Here is a 20,293-nt window from a genome sequence, read left to right on the forward strand (position 1 = left end):
TAGTTAAATGGCGTCGTCTACGTCTTCCATCTCGTTCTCGCTTTGTACGAATTATTATTAAACGATACAAAAAAAAAGTTAAATACATTTTGTTGTATAAAATGGAAAATTTGTTTAAAGTAAAATATAAAAAAGAAGACAGCGACCCCTGCTTCTTTAAGAGTAAATGATAACTGCGAGACTAGCACCGAAAGAAGAAAGGTTTAATTATCAACCGAATTCATTACGTAAATTTAATTATTGAATTTTTTTAATTTTAATTTATCCATTTAATTAGTTATAATTGTGAAATTATTGTTATTAATAAAGATTAAAGTATAATTAATGATGACACTTTGTAATGATGTCTGGAGATAACATTCTTATGACGTCATGCGATATCCATGTGAAGAGACGATTGATCGATTGCGAATTTAAACGAAATACTTAAGCAATTATCTACCGAGATTGCATACTTTTTTTTATTTCTCGAAATATTAGATATTTAAAAATACTTTGCAATGATCAAACAAAGAGGAATAAAGTTAGGAAGAATTCGGAAAAAATATATAAATCGATCGTATCGCGGTAGACGTGTCGTACAGATGTTTACACCTTCATTTTTCTCTCGGCAAAATTAAATTTTAGGAAAAATTAATGTATAACGTTTAACTTTAATCCAGATTTTTTTTCTCGGATAAATAACAGGAAACTATTTGTTACCATGCGGATGCGTTGCGTTACATCATTTATCGCGTAAGAATGATTCAATACTTTTCCTTTTACGGATTCGTTATTTATATAAATGTAAACTTTCTAATATAAAACGCATTATCCCGATATAGAAATACCAATAAAAGTTACAGTTTACATAAATTTTAATATTGTTCTAAACCCGGCATCGTCCATTATCTTCCTTTACCAGGCAAATGGCGTCACGGCTGAGACCCTTCTTTTATTATCGTTCCGGAGAGGATTGTAATGGTTATTTTTACTAAAATTGTTACTATAACGTACAGATTACCGGTTATTACTCACTATCACGGGACTTATCGTTTAGTTACTTAAGCTAATCTTTTACAATACACTCTTAAATTATTTAGATAAATAAAAGCGACCTTGAAACGAAGGCTTATTGTCTGTAAGATTTTTTGAACAGATTTCAAACGTAATGACGTCACGGTTATTGCCTCACGTATCTGGCATTTACCTTATTAAAAGAGATTATTCTTTTAAAAAAAGTTGAGAAATTTTCTTTAATACTTTTATAAGGGAAACGACGCTTCGTAAATAGAAAAATACTTAACGAGTTGTTTATTTATTATAATTACGCGTTACGTGAGTTCTATGATGCGAAGAAAAATAAAAAATAATATAAATGACGAGTTAGATTTTGATAATTAGGTCATTGAAAATTCTCTTCCTTCGTGTAATTAGTATGACTAATAAGAATTAATGCGTGGGAGTCACTGTTTGTTTCGTGGATGGGTGATTTTCTGTATTTTGTACCGGATATGTACGGTACACGTATCTGATTATCTTCAACCTATAAAGTAAAGTGGTACTAAGAAAGCCTTGGTATAAATATTTCGATTTGATAATTTTCCTTCGGGCCATTTTAAATTATCTCTAGACAGGCATTTCTTTCGAGCTGTTGTTTATAGTGTTAAGAACAACACGCGCTGCATTTCGTGCCTCTCTTCAATATATCAATACACTTAAAATGGCTTGACCAGTGCATGAATTCTATAAAAACCTATACCAACACAAGAGTCTTTTTTTAGCATTTTTAAAGATAAAAATATGGTTTTAAACAATTTAAAGCCTCTTATCAATTTTTAAATTAATGATAACGGGTTAACGATAGCTGCATATAAATTTAAACGTGTAAAAAAAAGTTAAATACATATAAAATATATATTTTAGAATATTTAACAGAAAAAAAAAATACATAATTTATATAAACTTGTTAGATTTAATTCTAAAATTAAACCAGATTTTCAAGTATTCTATTTGGTTTTATGAGAATGAAATCCTTTCATTATCCATTTACAGCAGCTTTTACATCGTAAAAACATTATGCTATGTTAAATGCACTTATGTGTGCAATTAATGTGTAAATAATTACAAAATGTTTTAAATTATAAAAATATTTCATCAAAAAATTTATTAAATATTGCTGAATTTTTCGTATAAAATTATAAAAGTTTTAACTTAAATACACCAAATATATCACACACACACACACGCAGCCACGAAATTGATTATTTATTTTCAAATTTGTTTACGACATTAAAATATCAACCAATGAAAATGGACGTCACGTAAATACGTCACGGGAGAAGTTTAGAAAACAACTCGCCGATGGTAATCATCCGTATTGAGAAATAGTACGTAAGTTAAGCGAATTAAGAAGTGTATTTTCTATTAAATAAGTCTTAATTTTAACGCGAATTATTTAAATAATGTAAATTTCGATAAGATTTTTATATAATTAACAAATTTACAACTAAAATTTTATGTTGAATGATGACGTTTCGTCGTCGCCCCGTAAAAATTTGAAATTTTGAATGGTAGAAGAAATCACTCCGCCGACATAGTTGTTGGCGGTAAAAATTATGGACTTATCGAGTTTTCAAAGTGATAATAGTAGTAATAAGTTAATTATATCAAAAGTTCCGAAAATTACTAAAAAGGAAAAATGTGTTTTGGGTATCGACGAAGCCGGACGGGGTCCTGTACTTGGTGAGTGTATTTAAGTATATAATTTGCTGAATGAGGTGGTATAGAGCCACGTTTCTCAACCGGTGATTCGCGGAACCCAGGAAGTTCGCGGAACTATGCGAGGGTCCACGTGGTCCATCGTCATGTGGGGGGTTTTAGGGGCCCGCGACACGAGAAACGTTCAGGGATCTAAAATTTTATGGGAAGGTCCAAACCTCTCATTCAGAACTACAACAGCTTTACCATTTCTTAAATCACTGTCTAAAAATCATATTGTTTGATAAATTTTAGGTCCAATGGTGTATGCTGTAGCTTACTGCCCCATTTCTTGCCTTCAGAAATTAGAAGAATTAAAATTTGCAGGTAATTTTTATATATACTACATGATTTTGATCAATAGGAACTGTTCTACTTTCAGCACCGGGGTGAAATCAACATTACACTATCCGGAACCTGTGACCGGTGCTCTACGCGTATATATTGTATATCGCTCGGAAACGTTTGTCAAGCGATATACAATATATACGCGTAGAGCACCGGTCACAGGTTCCGGATAGTGTAACATTGATTTTGATCAGTGGTGCCTGCAGACTATAAAAAGGGCATCATACATACATACTTTACTCTTAATAGCACCTAAAAGCCAAGAAATTTTAACTGTAAATAAGTAATTTTAAACAAGATATAACAATTAACACCTCCTTACAAGAAATGCCGACAGAAGAGGGGCTTATGCCCGAAAATCGTCTCGGCCGACAAGATATTCCCGAATAAAGATTGATGTCAGAAATGCCTAGCGTTGTCTATGCACCTAGTTGTGACAGTAAAAACGGATAAAAGAAGACATGGCTTTAGAATATGCAAAAATATTTTCATTTTAATTTGTCATCAGTAAAAAATTTATCTGTGATAAAAATGAGTAACTAGTTTAAAAATAAAACGAAACTTTAAAGCATCTTTGAGGATGAAGAAAAGGGCAACCCGACGACAAAGGGAGGGCCTCTGGATTTGATATATTGATGCCAGACTTGCACATATTTGGCATATAGAATACGTGGGTGACAGTCTTAAAATCTCCATAGGAATTCGTGAATTTAAACTACATTGGAACAGTAGCAACTTGCTCTATTAGTCCCAATCTTTAATAACTGTATTAATGATTGCAATGATTACAGAGGAATCAGTCTCCACAATAAAGACTGCAAAACCTTCTTGGGTCAATTTTAAGCCAGCTCTATAAAAATATATTAGGAAAGGAGCAAACTGTGTTCCAGAAAGAATGACCATACAATGACACCTTCTTTTTACTAAAACTTGTGATAAAAAAAAAAGAGAGAGAATTTAACTTAGAAACTAGTGATGACTAAGTAGTTATTTGTAACTAACAGTAACAAGTTGTTACTGTTATTTAAAAATATAAAATATCGACAACTTAAAAATTACAGACAAAACTAACTGTTTGATGGCTTCAAAACTAATGATGATTACCTATGCCGTAGTTTAACTTTTTTATTTTTGACTTTGTCTTGTCAAGGGGGCCTGTTTGGCTGAACGACGATGGGGTCATTCTTTAATGCACTTGTCATTGTTCGGCCAGACCCCAACGGGTGTGACTGGGTGATGAGGGATGGGACAAATTGCATATAAAAACTACTGTATTTCCAATCTGGAATGCACCCAGGTTTCTCAAAGTTGGCAGGGTGGAAGCCTAGATGAATCTGTTACCAAGTCTTCTACGGCTGTTTTCCAGTTGTTACTTATACAGTAATGCACATGTGATGTACTTTGTACTTTGGCTGTTTTTCTTTTTATTATTATTATTTTTGAAATAACAGGTTGTTCAATAACAATCCATGACTGTTAGAAAACTACTAATTATTTGTAGTAAGAAAGCATATTATAGCTTAGTAAGAATGTAGATCATAAGAACACATTCAACAAAATATACAGTATAGACAAAAAGTATTAGAAATTTGAAGAAATGAAGACAGACATTCACCAATTTGAGCTATTTCTAATATTTATAAAATAACAGTTTCAAAATTAAGATGAATTCACAGACAACTAAATCCAAAATAATAAATTTGACTTTAAGGCTGTGTCTATTACCATTCTTTTTTGAAATATGCAAAAACTATATCAGAAAATGAAGATAAATATCCAATACTGGCGTTTATGTAAATAATATGATGAAAAATAGGTACGTTAAGCCAACAACTAAGTCCTAATAGATGAAAATAAAGATTTCCTACAAAAAGCTACATTCTCTCTAATAATATAGCAAAGAAATATAAATATGTAATGCATTCAAAGGTCAAAAACCAAAAAGTCTGTATTAATAACAAACTTGTTGACTATTTACATTATTTAGTATATCATCTATCATACAAAATATTAGCAACTACATCAATAAACCTCATCTATGACTAAGAATAGTTTGTCAAAACATGTACAGTAGGGTCACAAATCACAATAATTGAAGTGGATGGGTTCAAAACTACCTAAAATTACAAAAATCTCAGAATATACAAATAACAGGGAAAATCAGAAGGCAAAGTACAACGATCTTATGAGTTTTAACTGTACCCTTAGAGTTATGATCATTTCAATTTTGCAGATTAACAAATACTTTTAAGGAAGTCATTATTATGTTTAATAATAAACAAGCATGGCTTATTATATTTATTTTGCATCCATGTTTAATAGGCATAATTCTGATTGAGTGAAAGTTGAACATTTACTTCACTATTTTATCAGCTTTGCAAAATGCTAATCACATTTAATCTTTCTGGATGATCTAATTTTGCAAATTATACACTTTGCTTGGCACTGATTAACGGATAACCTAATCAATAAAACTGAAATAAACTTATGTAATGGCTACTATCTAACAATAGCCTTGAAATATAAACTAGGTGTAGTTTGCTTTCTCTCTGAACATGAACTAAGAATTGAGTCAACGTGCTTGTATGGCAATAATAATGTTTCGGGAGCTAGCTATGATGATCACTTGCCACTACTGGCATAAAAAGAATAAAATTAATTGTGCATGCTCATGCTAACTACTTTGGACATTGTCATTTTGACCCCACTGTATCTCAAAAGCAAAATAATGTGTCTCCAATTTTTATTACATTTTTAATTTCCCTGTCTCGTTTAATTGATTGTTCTGTTACTAGTTTTTATGGATTTTCTGGAGAAATCTGTTATGCCATCTGTGAAATCTCATAACCAGCCTCTATAAGTGCTGATCTTGTTTCTATTGGTCTCAGTTTTGAATGTAGATTTTCTTATTAATAGTCTGTCATTGAGAATTGTTCTGAAACAAGTCATGTTGAAAGGCAATAATTCATATTGGGCTGCAATCTGAAAAAATTGTAGACCTACAAATTCCACTGTCGACAGTCCATCTATCCGTCTCTCCTCAATCTCGAGAAAGGAGTTAGATAGATGAAAGATGAGATCAAGTATGGAAACCTTGAGGGCATGAACCCCAGTTAACTATATAAGAACTTCCAATGCAAACTGGAAGTCATGCTATTTCAATCCAAAAATTTTTCCCGGAAAGGTGTTAGATAGATGAATCTATTGTTAAAGGGAAAGTATGATGTATGGGGACAAGCCACTACTAATTTGAGGTGGAAAGCATATATTTTAAATTAAATAAATTTAAAAAATGATTAAAAATTGCAGCTTGGCATTGTGACGATGTCACAATAATAGTAATTGCTCATTTCATTTGTATTTCTCTCCGAGTAAGGTAGCGTGTGCAGCGATTCTTGGACATCCTCAATTGTGACATTTGAAAAAAACATTCCTCTGTCACAACATGGCTAGGTGATACACTACCAACATTGTGCAACCAGTATTCTTTACGACTGGAGCCAAAATCTCCAATATTCACTGAGCTTGTCTTCGTCATTTCTTTGTTTTCATGATTCATGAACACTAAAAAACAAGTGATTCACATTTTATCACAAAACATGTTAACTGCAACAACAATTATCCAACTGGCAATAATCTGTTGTTTGAAATGTTTAAAGTATGTAAGGATCTAAAGTAATTATTAATATAAATTGGTCAAAAAATGGCTCCCCCAATCTTTTAAAAATCAATCTCCATACTTTCCCTCTGTTATATTTAACAGCTGGGAAAGTAATAATGAAAGTGAATTTTATAAGCTCCGTCTAGTGTGACTATTGTATGATTTTCAACTGGAGAGCAGTTAAAAGAACAAATAAAACAAAAATAAACTTTCTTAATTCCACCAAAACTATTCAAAAACAGGTGTTTTTACCGATTTCAGGTCATCACCAGGCAAAACACTTGAAAAAAAAGGATTGATTTTGGACTTTTGAGTATGTTGCCTGATGGAAATAAGTAGAAAAATGTCTGTTTTTAAGTAATTTTCTGGAATTAAGGTTTTTTTTTCATTTTGTTTTTAGTGACTCTTATTCATAAGATGCAATTTATAAAAAATAACTTAAATATAAATATACAATTGTGCTTATTTTTCTTCTAATGAAGCAAAATCTGTTTTTTACTGATATAATTATCACAAAAAAAAAGATTACGCTTTATCATATAGATAACTTTATAAATATTCAACTGATAGTACAGATATAAGATATGTGAGTGTGTTATGAGTATGTGTCAGTCTGTTTACAGAAAAATGAAGTAGATAACATGATAAAAATAAGCCTTATTGAAAGTTTTAAGCAAGCAGTATTTTGCGAAATATCTTATTGATTCGACATTAATCGAATTTGTTTGGTAGTCTGTCCACTTCTCATGTTAACAATAACAAACTGTAGGTTAAAATTGTTGTTTAACTAATATATAAATCAATAAAAGTTGCTTTGTGTTGAATATTATTTTATAAATAATAATCATGAAATAAAAAATATATAAATTTATATTCAGTCGTATTTAATATATATGAATTTCATTTCCGTTGACTCTGTAAGGTAGCTGTCTCAATTGAAATTCTCATTTCTCAGAATGTCAAAGGAATGAGTTACTTCAATTATCTACCATTAACGTACTCTTCTCGGGCCATAAAAAGATAAAGTAACCATTAAGTCAGCTGACTTTTTAATCAGATCTATCTTTGGTTTGGCCAGATTCATAATGGGTAGCTAGATGATGAGGCCCTACATATTCACGATGGACCACTCCTGAAAATTACTGGGGTTTTTCAAACCTTCTACACTTGTTCTTCGGTCCTTCGGAGCAGTAGGCCGATGCCTTAACCGCTTGGCTACCCAATAGTCAGTTATTGGGTCTTTTGTACTTACTCCAACATGCAACTACGGGTGATAATTTTTGATTAAGGCTCGATATTCTGTCTTACAGAAGAGCCGTGCAGACAATGACAGTAAAAAATTGCAAATTCCAATATTCTTTGAGCAAAATGGAGGAGAAATTGTGTTAGTACAAGAAAGGCCATGACTTTATGATGTAAGAAAAATCACTATCAAGATATTTATTTCATAATTATTGATTAGTGTAACTCCATATAACTGTTAATCCATCCCATATTTTTGTTTCCACCTCTTCCTACCTTTATTTTAATGAGTTTACCATTTGTTTAGCATTAAATTTGGTTATCAGCACAAAACCTTTCTCACTAATTTCTAGCCTTATTAACTGGAGTACAAACGTTTTCGGCCTTCTTAATAGGCCTTCCATAATAAATAAATTATCAGATTATTTCTAACTGTATTGAAGATAATTTTAAGTTAATTAAATATCCAAATTTGACTTAAACTGATGCCCAAAAAGTAATCCAACAGTTTAGACTCAAGTTTGGCTAACAAACTTGAGTCTAAATGGTTTTAGTTATGGTTATGCCTTATGGTTTTGGTATTAAAAAACATCTGCTAGATTAAAAATGGACAGATGTTTTTTAATGTTGAACAATGCTAAAGCAAATTTATATCATAGTTTGAAATTATCTAATCAATAAATTAAAAATGAAGTTACTAATATAGTAAAATAAAAAGATTAAATTGGATCTGATAATGTATTAGAGCAGGCTGAAGAAAATTTATTAAACTGTATATACATATATTTTAAACAAAACTTTTGAATCTGCCTCCTTATGATAAAAAGTAAAATTTGTTTCCAATTCTTTGAATATTTTTAAAATTTTATTTATAACTAGACAAAGCTTATGCGTATATACTCAGAATTCGGCATATTGTTTTCATTTTATGATATAATCTTTCAAGTATTATGCTTTCTTTTCCAAACTAATAGAAAATTATTGACAGTGGCAATGATAAAGGGACCCAGAATTGAGTGTCAGTCGGATTCTCAAAAGAATATGTAAAATTTTCTTCTCCTAATTTCAAAAAGAATCAAGAAGAAAAAAGTTTAAAAATAGAATATTAGTAGTTCAAAAATATAAAAAATTAGTCTTGTAGTCAGTGTGAAATATTAATTAATGTAATTGTTGCAATGTATTAGTTGTAAAATGCCAGTTGTAATGGCAAGTTCAGTGATGCGATGCATTCTCGGAAAGGAAACAAAATAATACCTTACAAAATTTGTGAAAACCGGCTCTCAACGGTTCAAAAATAGCAGGAATTTTTCTGTTGGTTTTTAAAATTATCTTATTGGCATACTGTAAAATTTTATCAACAGAGAGCATCCACACTTTATGTTTACAGTGATAAATCTCAAACTCAGAAACATAAGTTATTCAGCAACTATCAAAGACTCATTTCCAACTTTCTTTCTTCGATAGGATTGAAGAGGAATGTTTTCCGTGAATCATTTGGTCGGTCCCACAGTGAAGACTGCAGGATGACAAGTGACAATGACACGTTCGGGTTAAATAATCTGAAAGCTTAAGGATTCGATTCCGATTTAAAGTTGGGTTGTTTGGAGTAACAAACAGGCCAACATTTCTACTGTTTTTGACTTCCAGCCTGTAATGATTCAGAAATGTTTTTGTTATATCAAAAACATGCACAGTCGGAACAATGTTTATCGTTTTATAAATAAAAGGGATTGCATTAAAATTTTTGAGATAACTTATCACTAAAAATTTAATGATGTTTACTGTTATATAAATTCTGTTTTTCAATTAGGTAATTTGGAAATAGAAAATTATTAAAATTTAGTATTGTTAACATGGAACAAAATATCAAGAATACATTTGCAGTAATATAAAAGCATGTCTAAAGGATTAAAATTATAGTTGTTAATGTTCTTTACACTTTTAAACTCGTGAAATATTAGTCTCAAAGTAAATAAATATTCCGCTGCCAACTGACAAACAAAAATCCAGTAGGAACATTTCTGCTATTGTAACGTGATAACATTTAAGTAAGAAAGTATTATAATTCTATTTCTATACCTGTTGTATCAAACTAGTTTCTGGAAATATGAAAATATCTCATTCGAATGTTTATTGTGTTACCAGTAAGAATTTTACAAAGAACTTTTCTTATTCTCAGAAATGGAGGATAATATATAAATTTTATTCATCCTGTTTTACCGTTGGCCGATTACCAAGTGATAAAGTGCATTTACGAAAATAAAATGTAGAGAGATACAAATAAAGCAAAATGGTGATAAATAAAAAAAACTATAAAACTTCAATTAATGCTCTCTGAGCATATGATACCTTTGCAGAATCTTTAAAGTTAATCATGATCACTTTATTAGCCTTATAAAAATTTTGGGACTTCCAAATATTTAAGTCATGTCATAGAGTGATGTATGATGTAGTAAGTGTAAGAATCAAAAGAAATGCCAATATAATTGTTTTTTCTCTAGAGAGTGGTAGAAATGTCAACATCGCTGCAACAAGCAATTGCCGCCAAAGCAGATGTACAGTACATAGGCACTTCTTAATGGTGTGTATTGATGTTCCTGGTTTTAGTGTCCAAAGATCTATAAGTCACTCCAAAATATTTAAGTCTATGACATGACTTAACCTGAAATTTATAAAGCTAGTAAGAAAGGAACTACGGTTAACTTAAAGATTCTTCAGTGGTGTCACATGCTGAGAGAGCATCACTTGAAGTTTTATAGATCATCAACATGAAATTGGGTATACTAAATAAAAAGGTGAATGAAACCAATTTTGTACTGGAAATTGGTTTCATTTGCCTTGTTTATGAAGTTTTAAGTATTGTTTATCATTTTGCTATACAGTGGAACCTTGCTTAATGAGCATAATTTGTTCCAGAATCTTACTCGTAATGCGAAACACTCGTTAAGCGAAACAATTTTCCCTTATAAATTAATGTAAAATATGATAATGCATTCCATGATGAAAAAATAGTCAAATATTTTATATATAATGTTTATTCAAAGAAAATTATACAATGTACATTGTTAAGGAGCATGAATCATCATCATCATCATCATCATCATTTCTTCTAGTGCAGAATGAACCAACCTGGAATGCAAATTCGATTTGCAGGAAACAAAAGAATTGAAAAAATATCTCTCATAAACAGCCAAACAATGTGTCAAATTTTTGGGCTATAATTAAATATTAGCAATTAATTAATTTGACTAGATGTAGGCAGTTATACTATCATCTCATATTAAATTTAATAATTATAAATAATTAATTTTTAATTTAGACATTTCTGGAATTGATCATTATATTTAATACAAGATGGTACATAACTGCCTACCTCTAATCAAATTAAACAATTTCTAATATTTAATTATAGTCTTCACATAGCCCAAGAATTTGGCATATTGTTTGGCATGTTTATTATATAACGAGCTACGGTTGTTGATGTTTTTATGTAATATGTATGAACACTAGTTTGAAAAAATGTGTGATCACAAGCAACACTAAGATGCTAGCAAAACACATGCTAAACACAGACTGATGGAGCATGCGCACAATCCGGGATATCCCTTCTCGTCACTCATTATGCGAAACATCGCTCATTAAGCGAGTCATTTTTTACAAATTTGTTTTACTCGTTATGCGAGGTTTCACTGTATTTGTTTTTACTCACAATATTTGATATAAATAAATGCATAAAACAATAGACATCAGAAAGTCAAATTTAGAGATTTTTCTGTCTTCTACACAATCAAAAATTGTGCGCGCAATTTGTAGACAGGATAAACTGAAATTATTCCAAGCAGAGATTGTAACTCTAACTGATGCAGACTATGTTTGATGGTTACAAAATGCTTTTGTTCTATGTTACATTTGTACAGTATATTTTATATAAAGACATATTTTCAAACAAAAATGAGACCATTGAGTAACTTTAATTAATTTCATTTCCCCCATTGAACAGTTAGCACAGTTGTATTTTGTTTATCCAATTTGTCAGTTATCTCATTCGTAGAACATTTAGATGAAGATAGAGAGTGCCAGTGGGCCCATTTGGTTCATGTCCCATAAAACAGACCTCAAAATTCAGTTTTCCTCTTGAACAATTTTATGTAGCTTATCCCATTTGTAATATTATGCTAATACTGTGATATAGATCCAATGTGTCTGGGCCAGATTGCCTGTAAAAATTTTTAAGGATTCGGGATCTAAGTTGAACTTATAGTTAAATTTGCATTTTCATTTCAATTATTATCATCATCATCACCAATTATGTGAGTTTTAAACTCTTAAACTTGCTTGTTGTTGTCGAAACCGTGTTGTATTTATGTATTTATTTACTGGCACAATGAAGTGACTTTTCTTCAACACTAGGCAAGTTTCAATCTTTATTCAGTTAGACTAACTGAATAAAGATTGAAACTTGCCTAGTGTTGAAGAAAAGTCACTTCATTGTGCCAGTAAATAAATCTTAAACTTGCATTTAGACTTTATTATTGTGTATAATTCTCATTCAGATCCTTCAATTTAGCATCATACTTAGATTTAATACCAATTTCAGAGGCAAGAAACAGCAAATAAACAGTAGCAATAAATCAAGATTTGCCTTTGCTGTACATCAAATTGTATATTACATATACAGAATGGCCATCAAGTGGTACACTGCCCTCACTGCTGGCATGCTGGTCTGGGAGCCATTTTGTATGAGAGTGATACAAGAGATATTGACAACACAATGGTATGTTTGGAAAATCTTGGGCCCTTGTGTGTTGCCTTTTGTGGTTGTCTGGGGATTATAAGGTTGGGACTTCTTGGTGGCCTTGAAAAATGTGCTAGGATGCTTCAAATCCACTGCCAATCCACTTGTCCAGCTAACAAAAATTGAAGCAACAGGACACTTTTCTCTTATGAAGTCAGGTTACCTCTGCAAAACATTTTGGCAAACTCTGTGCCATAGCAGACTCTGCCACGGTCACAGTTTAGCTCATACTGACATTCTGGTCAAGTAAATTATAAAGTGTTACCAACAAACATATATATGTTCATTATCTCCTTTATAAGAACAATAATGGGGATGACATGACTTGTGTGTATATAATATAAATTTCAAATAACAGACCACATGTATTCAAAATCTACAGTGTGTTCAAACAAAAACTTTACTTGAGAAGCATAGATTTTGCATTGCCAGAAGTCACCCAACTGTTTCATTATACACTGTTATTTATTTAGATCTTCAAATGTTATCCTTTAAGTCCATAAAAATAAATGTTTGAGATTTAAGTATTGTAAAGTACTATATTATTTTTCCGACTTTTCCAACGATTATCGATACTACTGTGTGCCGGAAATAGCCGTTCCCTAACGGGTACTTTACACAGATTCGTGTTAGTGTGCCAGGCCTGGACTTTAAGCGTGCACCGAATTAAATAATGACAAAGTTTGTCAATAACAAAATCAAATATTTAATTAAACTTCTAGTAATAAACTATATACAGTATGTAGTAAAAATCAAACAATAATTTATTCAATGAAATTCAACAAGAATCAAACTGACAAACTCAAATCAATCTATTTCTAACTTAATTCTATTCCCCTTTGGAATTCGACAAAATCAAAGAATTAACTTATAAACAATAATTCTTATAATTTAAAGATCCTAATCGTCACCTCAATATACTAGGAACCTATTTCCTCAAACTCTCAAGCCTTTCTATAATTGTTGATCCACAAATCGAATAACTTCAAAATCGCCTTGGAACTATTTGATCCAATCGGACACCTCTCTCGATCACTGCTACGAAGCTCACCAAAGCTCGTTGCTATCAGGAATTCACCTCTTCTATTTTTAAGTTACTAAGGTGAATGGTGAGGAAACCTTCGTCCTAACAAAACATAAGCCCCAAACAAAAATAGAATAATAAGCAAAATAAAAGTAAATAAAAATAACGTTCGGACTTGGTTCCTTACAGTATTTCTTGTGACACACAACAGGGCTTAGTCTACTCTCATAGTTACATTTGGTCACTCATAGTTATAAGAGATGAAACTTAAATAATATCGGTGAAAGTATTGTAAACTGTTTCTATCTATTAGCTTTATATATATTTCTATAGCAAAGAATTTTCTTGAAAACAGACTCGAAAACGCTGACGGAAGAAAATAGAGAGCGGCTGTTCAGAATTATTGACGAAAATAACGATTTCATAGGATGGATGCTGGAAATAATTTCTCCAAACACTATATCTAACAGCATGTTAAAAAGGTACCATTATTTTTTTATATTTTAATAAATTTATCATCTACTTCAAAAGCTTTTAAATTTATTATTCAGATGCAAATATAACTTGAACGAATCATCTCACGATTCTGCCATCGGTCTCATTAAACAAGTAATCAAAGCCGGCATAAATGCCGACGAGGTATATAAAAACGTTTACTTTCCAAATCCTAATTGGATCTTCTTGTAACTTTTCTTTTTGTTTTCTAAGGTCTACCTCGATACGGTCGGAATAGCAGAAAAATATCAGAGCAAACTGTCAGAAATATTTCCCGACTTGAAAATAACCGTGGCAAAACAGGCAGATTCCACTTATCCCATCGTTAGTGCTGCGAGTATCTGTGCAAAGGTGAGTTTTTGAGCCCTCGCAGAAGAGTCCTGCATTCCAGAGAATTTAAAATCTCGTTACTCTTGAATACTAGATTTTTCACATTATTATTGTGTATTCCTACCACTGAAGAGGAACTGTTGATTCAGTTCAAAATGCATATGGTGTAAGTACTACATCTCTTCAACAATAAAAAAAGAGACCGTTGAAAAGATCAGAGTAATTTTTTTTATATTCGTTATTTTAAAGTGACTTTTCTTTTTAAAAGTTTTTGAAATTATATATATAAATATACCTTTTTAAATATATTTTAATCAATTTCCCAAATTTACAAATTAAAATGTCTGTTTTTTCAGGTGGCGCGAGACAGAGTAATTGGAAGTTGGAATTTCCGAGAGAACTGGGATGAGGATTTTGAATACGGTTCTGGTTATCCTAATGGTAAATATTAAAACTATTTAAATTAGAATATTCAAAGTCTAATCTTAACCTACAAAAAAACTTTATAACTGCAATATCTAAGCATTCTGACTGAATTTAACTGAGAAAGCCAATTTAATAATAAAATATGCAAGTATTAAAAGCAAATGCTAATGTATATTTTCCATTTGCAATGCAAGCAATTCTAATTACAGATGACGCTGGCAACGAACAAAGTTCTTAAGGTGTCATTCCATAACTCTGAGTAACCCGAGGTCAGATCATTTTGTATTTTAAAAGAAAGATGACGATGCCTTTTTGTTTACCCACCAGACTGATACTTGCTTTTTAAAAGCAAAGAAAGTATAAATTTATTAACCTTAAGTTTAAAATATCTATTTAAAGAAGCACTGAACCATAAATGTGGATTGCCACATTGCCACAACAACAAAGACCATATATACTGGTAGACACAAAAGATTATAATGATAGCTCATAGATTGCGTGACAGACCGAAAATAGTTAATAATTTGACCATCTCAAAATACATTAAAATTATTATACTTTATACTGCAGTCTGGAACTGGAATGAGGTCACAAGGGCTGCATCTAGGTGGTAAGCAAGCTAATAACAATACACTTCAAGCCATAAGTTGAACCCTCATTGGCTTGCCACCTACATGTGCCCAAGGTTTACTTCAAGACTCATTTGCCAAACTTGATCGGTGAGAAGAATGCAAACTAAGTGACTCTATTTGTTTTTAACTACAGTAAAACCTGCAAAAGTGGGAACCTGAGTAAGAAGAAAAGTTCAAATATTTATCAGTAAAGCAATTATGTTAATAAATGCTCTCCAAAAGCCAAAATCTGAGATGGAAACAGAATGGAAGAAATCATGTTATTGCAATCAAGATTCAGGAAACTATAGATGCAAAACATATAGAGTTAAACTATGTAGATTTTAATAAGCAAGATTCTACAGTTAAAAAAGCTCAAAACTCTCCTTTCGATTATTGGCTTTAGTGTATGACCGATGATGCTCAGTCAGTCGTGACCGGTGCTTTAAATATTAATTGTTGTTTGCATCTTGTATGGTAACTTAAATTACTATAGCATATAATCAAACATTTCTTAGTTTGGTTATATTCTAGTTGCTATTATTTGGCAGTAGACAAGCAATGCTGGACGATTACCGTTATGATTTATTATGACTATTAAAAAATTGTATGCATCTTTACGGTTAATAAATATTCAGATTATCTGGATTTGTGTGACCTAGATACCTGTCCCATCCAAATAATTTGATAGCAAATGACATCATTTATCTTATTGGTGCTGATCAACCTCGTGGGTCTGGCCCACCTGGAATAAGCATAAATTTGGTCTAGTTGTACGGCCCTTATTATGGATAATAGTCGATACTATGCATCACGACGTATTAAGGCAGATTTATACGAGGACTGTTATCACATCAATATCAGTCAAAACCATCAATGATTTCAAGGACTGGTGGCAAAACAATACACGTATACATGCTAAACAGTTTGGTCCTCGAATAGAATAAATCTTGCCTAATGCAACATGTATTTCCGTGCAAGATATTATCGTTACTAGATGATTCTTTTACATTTACTAAGTTTGGCAGGCAGAACGTCTCCCATCAGTTGTGGCATTCTTACATCTTTGACAACTGGCAAATTTTTTGAGAAAGGTCAGCATTGCTCAAGAAGTTTGACTACCCTAACATTGCTATATTAACTAAAAATAAAAATGATACAAGCTGTGTAAGTCTGCCCTTATTAGTAGTTATCATGGTCATCAATACTCTTGTCACAAGCTATCGTTTGAATAAATTCTTTCTATTGCTTAATTCTGCTAAATAATGAGGAATTAAATAATTTTTAAAGATTAATTCTATAAATGCTATATAAGTTGACTTGTTAATTTAGAATTACTGTATATCTGTCATATTCTAGAATTTTAACTACTTTCCTAATTAAATTAAAAAATTTTTTTTTTCAAATTAGATCCAGCCACAAAAAAGTTTCTAACTGAAAGTTTAGATCCCATATTTGGATACCCGCAACTCGTACGCTTCAGCTGGTCGACAGCCAATAAGATTCTACAAGAGAAAGCCGTTGAAGTCGAATGGTAAGCATTTTAAACTATTTGATTCCAAAATAATTTGAATAAACATAAACATTATATTTTGAAGGAGCGACGAAGAGGAATGCGATTCTACTCCATCAATTCGAAAGTTTTTTGGAAAGAGAAAGTCATCTCCTAAAAAATGCAAAGATCATTCTTTTTTTAAAGACAGGCATTTAAGTCAAGTACAGAATTTATGAATTGGCAAAGTGAATATCAAAAACAAAAATGCCCAATTTTAATTTTTGCCCTGGCATTAAAACTGAAGGACGGGTCTGTACATTGTACTTACTTTACTTACATTACCAAGTGGAACCGTTCGGTCTTATCTTTTCACTTTCCCTGTTGAAATCCTGTATTTCAAAGGTATACACCACTGACGCTCATGTAAAAAGCATATCTAGGGTACGGAGACGTCAAATCCCACTGCCAAGTAGCACAAAACTTTTTGTGTGGACTGCTTTCAAGTGGTATATCAGTATCACTGACCGGATGTCCCATCCAAAAATGTTATTTAATGTACAAGAAACTTGTCCATATAAGGCCAATTTGCTTCTGTAAGTTGCCAGATTCTGTTGTTCCATTTAATGGCCAATTTCTTACTACTTAAGAGTACCAATAAACTGAATTTCTTTTCTACATAAAATCAACTTGTAAGAATTCATGAATTAATATAAAATAACTGTCTTTCCAAATACACACACAAACTGCAATTTTCTGTTAGTGTAACATAAAGATTTAATGAGTCACAATATGTTAAAGAAGTAACAGACAGTAATATATTATTAATTTATTTATTGCATTATGTATCTTATTACAAATTTCTATACTACACATGAAAAAAAAAATAAGATCACTATTGTATATTCGAATATTAGTGGCGGAGTAGAAGAGCTGTATTGTCGGCATCCAAAAAGCCAGATTTGCACATGTGCTTTACAGAGCACCAACCTCAACTAGTTTAGCTGGTGGAAGCCCAGGACTTCGGGTGGATGCTACACATATAATGCATCCAATTCTATCCGGGACCAGTTCTGGGCTGTTAGCCGCCTGCCCACTAGATATTTGGCCACCCTCGCCCAATTACGCAAATCACAAGTAGATTTATAACTTAACCCAACCAATAAGAATTTACTGGTATGTTTTTACGATAGTTCTGTATAGTTGACAGGAGTTTTAAAAATCCATTAAAATATTTGATATTTTTTATTCCACTCTCCCATTTTATATTACTCACGGATTTCAATGTTAAACCAGTGATATTACGATTTTGTATATCCCATCTCTAAGGGAATGTAGAAAAAAACGTGTACAATTCTTGTATAATGTTAAAAAATTAACTGTTACTGTGGTAGCATCATTTACAACTAAATTTAATGAATGAGAGAGACGCATGAGGTACAGAAAAAGATCTAGAATTTATTTTCCTTAAATTTACGATTTATGTATCCATTTGTCATAAAAATTTGTCTTTCCACTTTTTTCCCAATACTACAAATATTCGAGTACAGTAGACCCCCCTAAAACACTTAGATACGTTCCACACTAACCGAAAATTACGTTGTAGGAATGAGCCAATCGCAGCCCGATAGGTGGGAACTTTACGGACTAAGGCTGTTCGAAAGGTTTTCTTCTATAAAATTAACCGATTCTAGACTAATTCCACTCAACATTTCCAAAATACGTATAATTTTTTGGGAATAATCTGTATAAANTATATTATTAATTTATTTATTAAGAACTCTTAGATTATTAATTAAAACAGTTTCTCGTTAGATCCAAATATTAGGTGAAGTATTCTTTGTTACAGATTCTATACAATTGAAAGGTTGTCGGTTGTAAGAGAATTATTTTGAAACCTATGAAATTCTCTATCATTTATCAAGTTTAATCATTTGAAATATTTTAATGAAACTTTTATAAAAACCACATCTTGACATCCCTTAAATAGTGCATTCGTACAGAGTAGGTTTGCATTATGATCTTGGTAATCCACCATTTGCTAGTTTGAGGCCCTGATAATCTGGTGCTATAGGTGTCTCAGTGGGATACTCATAGATGAGTATCCCACTGAGACAATATATAGCAGGGTCCGAGTGAGTAGAAAGAGACTGACTCCTGTTTTTAGTTTTAAATTCTTGCTTGTCATGGCACGTCACAGATTGTCAATAATCAATATATAGCCTATTTGTGACAGGACTCTGAAAATTCTTTACTTGTCAGAACCTTTAATATTTGGAATAATTGTGCCGAGGCTGTCTTAATTTTTAACCATGCCCAGTAGCTTCAATAACTGCATTATACCAGGTTGTGCAAATTGGGCAAGAATACAAATGAGTATGAAGTTTTTCATCATAAACCTGGTTATTAAAACCAAACAAACTGCCGAATTATCGGGCTATAAGCTCGATGCTGCTATTAAAGCAGTCGAGGTAGAAAAATCAAGAATAGTAGATGGCAAAAGAAGTAGTATAATGCATCTTGAAAACTAACTAGAAATCTTCCAGGTTACAGGTGAAAAAAACATAACATCCATCCTCTCTTAAATGCATTAAAGACTATTCCACCCACACCAATTGAATCAAAAAGGGTATTCTCTGTAGCAGGATTTTTCTTTAGTAAAATAAGAAGCAAATTGAGTGATCATAGTATTGACCATCTTTGCTTTTTAAAAACTTACATAAGACAAATTATTATTGTAAATATTTATATAGGGAGAAGGTAGTATTATGGAACCCCTCCATTTCAAACTGATATTAAAGGCGGATTGTGGCTGAACTGAACTAGGCAGACATCCATAGCAAGGGAAAAACCCGTTTTACTTCAGTTAGATTGTTGTCCGTAGTGAATTAGCATATTTGTGTTTTTCGAAATTCAAGTTTTGAATGCTAAGTGAATTTTTAAAATATAAATTGTGTAGTTGTAGGTTCACTGGTGCATGTATTCCGTTCCAGAGACTTAGGGGTACATATTAATCTGTGTGATGTTCATGTTTTTTAAAGTTTGGTCTCGACAGACATAAGTTAATTCAAGATGGCGATGCATGAAATATGGACCCCATTGGTGCTTTTAATATCGAACCTGTCTAACT

The 20,293-nt window shown here is 31.7% G+C and overlaps 1 protein-coding gene across 4 annotated transcripts; it reads left to right on the forward strand.

The window, feature by feature from the left end:
* Positions 1-9: 9 nt before the first annotated feature.
* LOC111619098 (ribonuclease H2 subunit A-like) lies at positions 10-17,848 on the forward strand. Of its 4 annotated transcripts, none has more exons than XM_023360755.1 (8): positions 10-227; positions 2,995-3,066; positions 14,165-14,291; positions 14,361-14,448; positions 14,518-14,655; positions 14,991-15,075; positions 17,082-17,205; positions 17,270-17,848. In XM_023360755.1, the coding sequence occupies exons 1-8, from the start codon at positions 167-169 to the stop codon at positions 17,400-17,402; spliced, it is 828 nt and encodes a 275-aa protein (XP_023216523.1). In that variant the 5' UTR covers positions 10-166; the 3' UTR covers positions 17,403-17,848. The 4 variants fall into 4 exon arrangements, with proteins under 4 accessions (XP_023216523.1, XP_023216525.1, XP_023216524.1 ...); XM_023360754.1 differs by lacking the exon at positions 10-227 and adding an exon at positions 2,396-2,724; XM_023360757.1 differs by lacking the exon at positions 2,995-3,066.
* The last annotated feature ends 2,445 nt before the right edge of the window (positions 17,849-20,293 follow it).

Source organism: Centruroides sculpturatus, unplaced genomic scaffold, assembly GCF_000671375.1.
Source record: "Centruroides sculpturatus isolate CEXI.00-Female unplaced genomic scaffold, Cexi_2.0 scaffold170, whole genome shotgun sequence".
Classification (NCBI taxonomy): Eukaryota; Metazoa; Arthropoda; class Arachnida; order Scorpiones; family Buthidae; genus Centruroides; species Centruroides sculpturatus.

Coding starts and splice junctions, on each gene's coding strand:
- LOC111619098 (XM_023360754.1), top strand. CDS start 2,598: ATGGACTTATCGAGTTTTCAAAGTGATAATAGTAGTAATAAGTTAATT. Junction 2,725..2,994: donor CGGACGGGGTCCTGTACTTG/GTGAGTGTATTT, acceptor GATAAATTTTAG/GTCCAATGGTGTATGCTGTA. Junction 14,656..14,990: donor CTGCGAGTATCTGTGCAAAG/GTGAGTTTTTGA, acceptor CTGTTTTTTCAG/GTGGCGCGAGACAGAGTAAT.